The following is a 6,000-nucleotide window of genomic DNA, read 5'->3' as shown; positions in this document are numbered from 1 at the left end:
ATGCTCAGACTGTGGCAACCACAAAATGACTGTCGGCTCAGCTGGGCTCCGCTTCTTCCTTATCCTGCTGGATCCTGAGGGACTGCCTTTCCCCCTACAGGCCCCAAAGAGCACTTCGGTCGGGGTCTCAACATCGCCTCGTGACCCCGGGCCCCAAAGAGGCCAGGCTTGCTGCCACAAGGGCCAGGTCCTTCTCGGTGGCGGCTCCTATCTGGTGGAATGAGCTCCCGGAGGAGATCAGGGCCCTGCGGGATCTTGTACAGTTCCGCAGGGCTTGCAAGACGGAGCTCTTCTGCCAGGCTTTCGACTAGGAGCCGCCGCCGTCACCACTACCACCAACTGGGACTTGCAAAGCAGTCCGCTGGACTAGGCTGATCGGCCATTGAACATCGGGGCTACTGAACATCCGGGCCATGTCATCCTCCCTGTCTGATTCAAATGGATGTGCAATAGGAGTGAGTGGTCAGTCGCGCTGGATCCTTGGGCACTGCCCATTGTATTTAATTGTTTTAAACAGTTTTAATTGTATTTTATTGCACTGTTGTGCCTTGTTTTCTGGAACTTTGGTGTATTGCACCTATATATTGTAAGCCGCCCTGAGCCCGCGTGCGGGGAGGGCGGGGTATAAATTAATTAATTAAATAAATAAATAAAGTTCTGCATTTAGGTAGGAAAAATCAAATGCATAATTATAGGATGGGGGAGACTTGTCTTGGCAGTAGTATGCATGAAAAGGATCTAGGAGTCTTAGCAGACCATACACTGAACATGAGTCAGCAGTGTGATGTGGTAGGAAGAAGGCCCAATGTGGGTATTTAGTTGTAAATGAACAGTATTAATTCCAGTGACATCAACAAGCAAGGCTATATTCTATGACCACAGGCAACTGTTATGAAAATTATGTATGTACTGCGATCTGTTTTAGGAAGGGGAAAGGTTTATTTATTTCCCACTGACTGAAATGCTAACAATGGTCCAAATCCTATTTGATTTACTTGCTTTCTCTCACTAACTGCAAGTTGAGCAAGAGTTGGTTCTTAATGCGTACAAAAATGTTACTTTAAACAAAAAGAATCACCATGTGTTTTGCATTAAGAAAGCAAGGCTTTCTATTTTGTGCCAGTTTCTTATGTTCTGCCCACAAGTTGTATGTCCACAATCTGTAAGGCAGTACTCAAACAACAGTAAAATCCAGATCCTACCTCCATTTATAGAACCCAACAAATCTTTCTGAACTATCTTTTTTATTCCCAGTAAAATAGCTCATAAAGCAAAGCAGCTTGTTAGGCTTTGTTCCAGCCTGTTCACCCCAAACAAAGACTGAGTAAGCCCCATCACACATAAAGATACAAATCAGGAGCTGCAGAAAATTTACAGAATAAAAGAGTAATGAAGTTATATTTTAAAATACCCTCACTATCCATATTCTAAAGCTGTATCGAATACTCTGCCCCTAAACCAGACTACAGAAAGTACAGTATATGTTGGTTCTTGACACTCAGCTGTTCAAGTAGGGAGTGAAACTTTGCCTTTTTTGAAATGGATCAAAAATATCCAATTATCAGCCATTCTATTTGTTCTCATTCTGGAATCTGTGCTCATTTAGTAATAGTCTTCCATTTTAGGGAAATATATATATTTTGCCCCTTCAATATGCTCCAAAACTTACTTAAGCCTACACTAAAGAAAGGGCAAATTTGAAAGCAGTATACAGTGGGGTTTTCCTACAAACTATTACTGCGTTAGTTTATAAATAAGAGTCTTACAGACAAAAGTGCATAACTGTTGCCAAGCCCTATGACATGATACCCTCTACCATTTAATCATATGCAATACATGGCTCAAAACATTCAAAGACAGGCTGCTTCACAAACAGCATTCCACAAACCCAAAGGTGACCATTATTTGCAAACTGCCGTATCACAGCTTAATATATAATAAGACAGTCCCCTTCCAAATCTAGAGCAGGTGAAGTTGTCTTCCTTGCTTTACAGTACACTCATAAGAACACTTTCCTGGGAGTAAGCCCCACTAAACAGACCTGAGGAGATCTGCTGTGACCCCTCTCTTACAGTGCAATCCTAGGCAGAGTTACACAATTCTAAGTCTATTGAAGTCAATGGGCTTAGAAGGCTGTCATTCTCCTTAGAATCAAGACGGGTAGCTCATACCCTACCACAAATTTTGTTAGTCTTTAAGGTGCTACTGGACTCTTGCTCTTTTCTCTTTAGAATGGCACTATTACTCACCTGATATGTGCTTTCTGGTTATGATACCCAGTGACCTAGATTATTTGGGATGATACACTGATGGTTAGTGAGTAGTGGCTCCTACCTTGCTAATGATGGTCTAGTCCCCTCCCCCAATTCTCTGAATAAAAGTTCTATGAAGAAAGGTACAAAATGTTCCAATTTATCTAGTGAAAATGGGCCAAACTGGGACGAGAGGTGTGGAAATTTTCCCGTTGGTGCCATAAACATACCTGTGTTTGAAAAAAGCAAACTATATTTACTAGTACACATGATGCATGGACACACCCACCCATACATAACTGCGAAATTTTCTAGTGCAGACAAGTCTTAAGATGGAGCGCTATTTTCCATCTTTAGACAGCCACAAATCAAATTTTACTATCTTCACAACTGGTGAAATTAAACAGAGGCTGTCATTATTTATGGTGAGGGCTATAAGTAATGCTAAAATAACACTTCACTACCTGAAACAGTAAAAAAAACCCTGTATCATGACAAGCTCCACTTTCTATGTGCCAAAATATTTCTAAATCAAACACTTCTCTTCTAATTAATATTAATATAAATTAGTATAAAATTACTTGATCCAGCGTTCTGAACACTTCACACACTTCTTTATAGAAGAGAAAAAAAATCATACATCTTATACACAGCCAGTGTAAATATATTTGGTAATGAAGTCAGATTTTGTTAGAACATTTTCAAGTAAATTAAATAATTTTTGTCAAACTATTTAAATGTCTTTGCAAATCATTTGGGAAAACTGAGCACTGCACTTGTTATTGACTTTGGCAAAGAATGGTATAACAAGGGGGGTTGTTTTAAAAAAGGCTTTAAATCAAAATGTCTTCTGTCAAATGTGAGTAGACTTCTTGTGCTCTACTTCATGTTGCTTTTGGCTTCACCCACATTTGATGACTCAATAATGATGTGCTTTGATAGCAACCATTTTGGTTTGTCCCAAAGATTTAAACCCAGGAATCCAACCTTGTCATCATACTGGTTCACAGTGGAGAAATTCGGTACACGTACTTAAAACATGGAGGCTGAGATAGGTGATGAGTGAGGCAAAACATTGCATGCTTGCCAGATGTGTAAAGCCGCTTGCATAATGAAGGATAGTTATAGGGGTTTGTTTCATTTGGGCAGTGTACATTTTTATCTGAGGGAACACAGGTGCATCACTGTTAACCTCTGGAATCTGATTATATTCTATGTTGATGCAAACCAATAGTGTCAAGTTAAAAAACTGGATGTAAGATTTATAAATGCTCAAAAGGAAGGCTAATAGCCTGTGATAGCCTGTAACATCCATGACTATGTTTTCAATTAATATGACTTAAAGAGTCAGTCAAAGACATAATTTTTATTAAACCTGCACTTAAATCCACAGATCATTTAAATATCAAATGTATTTTATATTGCTTCTGTTACAACAATAATCTACCATATAGTTCTGGCAGAAATACACTACTAGAAGTCAAGTCACCAAACAACAATAACAGTTTTCCCAGTTTAAAAGAAGGATTTAAACAAAATTCTTCAGGAATTCTTCAGGAATTTCAGTCTTAATTTCTATATGTATTCTTCTTAGCTTGAACCATGTCATTACTATGGCCTAGTTAGTGACACTGTTTTTGTAATCTATTTTCATTACTAAATTACCAAGCATTGCTTCTTCATAGCATGCTTAGTCAGAACTGGTTTTAAAACTAGTTGCAAACCGTTCCAGTTAAGAACTCCAGTTCCAACCAAGATCAATGAACATTCATCTGTTTCTGGCAACTGGCACTTTTAGGGGAAATTCAAATTAAAAATTGAACTCACGTGGCATAGGTCAGTCTATAATATATAAGGGGAACTAACTAACCAAAATAGAAACCATTCACAAAAGCTTCAGTGGGCATAATGAATAAAGCAACAGCAAATAGCTACAACAGCATATGGCTAAGCAATAGACTCTAAAAAAGTTTCTCCAAATGGGTCATTATTTAGTCATCAGCATCTTGGTGATGGTGGTGATGATGACAAGGGGAAGAAAATACAAGTGAGAAGAAAGTGAAGAAAAGAAGGCTGGAATTATAAATACGGTATACCTAGGAAATGAATTCAAGATTGAAATAAATGGCATGCCACTTTTAAAGTTCCTGGACACATTCTACTCAAGATGCAGTCTGAATACCTTGAAACATTTATTCCAGATTTTGTGAACAGAAAGAATCCTCTTTTAGGATCACCACCCTCCCCCCCCCCCCCCGCGCTTTTCCACCTTTTTTTTTCCCCCCCGGCATTTGCTACTTCATTATGTGTACGGTATGTAGAATATGAAGGCAGGGTCTTATAAGAAGCCAGAGAAAAAAATACACGCTGATGATCAAGGATACTCCCATAGAAACTCATCTGATGAAGCATTCTTATAGTAATGGAACTTATGTAATAGTTGGGTCAGCTTTTTGCTCCCTTAAATGTGTTATATTTTTGTATTTTGTTTAAAAAATACAAGAACTATGACAGTCCCATTCTCCTCATAGAACAAATACTAGGCTGCTAAGCCCCAGAACTCTGAGGATGATTGTAGTTCTCAACATAATTACCTCTGTTTTGTTCCTCAGTAAAACATGATCAACATCAGTGGCTAGGATCTGAAACATCTACTCTTAAGGATACTTTGGGGGTAAAGTGCTGCTATCTATAATTTGTCTTTGAAGTCTCTGGAATTTTGTAAACCAAGTCCACCACAGCAAAGTCATACGGTTCTCAGAAACATCATTTACAAAGTATATACATATTCTTACCAAAGAAGAAATCCATGCAATTCCAAATATGAATTCATCACAGTTGAATGGATAGCCTGTAATTAAGTGAGTAGGTTTCATAATGTGAGGTAGACCACTTTGTGACTTTCCAGGAAGGGACAGGATCCATTCCTAGGGCAGGTGGTGCCTTTTTCCTCCACCAGCCAAGACCTGGGTAGATTCTCTTAGCACTGACTAACTCATACTTAGTTGGTGGATGTGACTGCATCTTCACTGCCCATAAACCTCAGTGGATTTGGAAAGAAGGGAAGTTCGGAAAGACCTGCTCTTTCTTAAGGTGTTTCTCTACCTGGTTACAGGAGAAAGCGTGCCCCTGTTCAATACTTTTTCTAATCCAAGTGTGGGTTTGCTACCCCAGTCCACAGATCATCACATGCAGCAGCTATTATGCATGCAACTGTACACATTCACCTGTGGAATACACACCTAGGACTGGGCTGGGAGCTCAGAGAAGATGATGTAAACTGAGAACGATTACCTGAATTCAAAAAATGTGAGGAACACTACAACGAATACATATTCAACTTGTTTTTGATACATACCCTTCTCTAGAGCCTTCTATAGGTGATACATGATGGTGCGTACTGATGAGGGCTGACTCAAGTGTGCGTTGCCTTGAAGGCATATCATGAGATGATGGCAAGAGACTGGGAGATGGTCCATTATGGTTAGTGCTGGAACCAGTGTAGATGCCTAAGAAGGAAAAAGATAATTTGCCAATGAAAATGGCTAAACCTCAAAACAGATGGATAAGAATAGATGCAACTAGCCAGCTTTCCATTTTCCTTTGCTTCAATCTGCACTTGTCTAGAGACACATTTATTTATTTAGAAAATTTCTGTGCTGCCTCTCTAGAGTAAGCTCAGAACGCCTTGCAAAATTAAAATAATAAAAACACTGTACAATAATAAGTTAACAAAACCTCGGTATTA

The 6,000-nt window shown here is 39.1% G+C and overlaps 1 protein-coding gene across 1 annotated transcript in view; it reads right to left on the bottom strand.

Moving 5' to 3' along the window:
- GLIS1 (GLIS family zinc finger 1) overlaps positions 1–6,000 on the bottom strand; it is a 334,070-nt gene that overhangs the window by 47,732 nt on the left and 280,338 nt on the right. The window contains exon 8 of the mRNA XM_015427696.1: positions 5,611–5,761. Coding sequence (XP_015283182.1) covers positions 5,611–5,761 — 151 coding nt within the window. The remainder of the gene's footprint in view (positions 1–5,610; positions 5,762–6,000) is intronic.

This window comes from Gekko japonicus, unplaced genomic scaffold, assembly GCF_001447785.1.
Source record: "Gekko japonicus isolate JY-2015 unplaced genomic scaffold, Gekko_japonicus_V1.1 scaffold332, whole genome shotgun sequence".
Taxonomy (NCBI): Eukaryota; Metazoa; Chordata; class Lepidosauria; order Squamata; family Gekkonidae; genus Gekko; species Gekko japonicus.
This window is presented reverse-complemented; position numbering and strand designations above follow the sequence as displayed.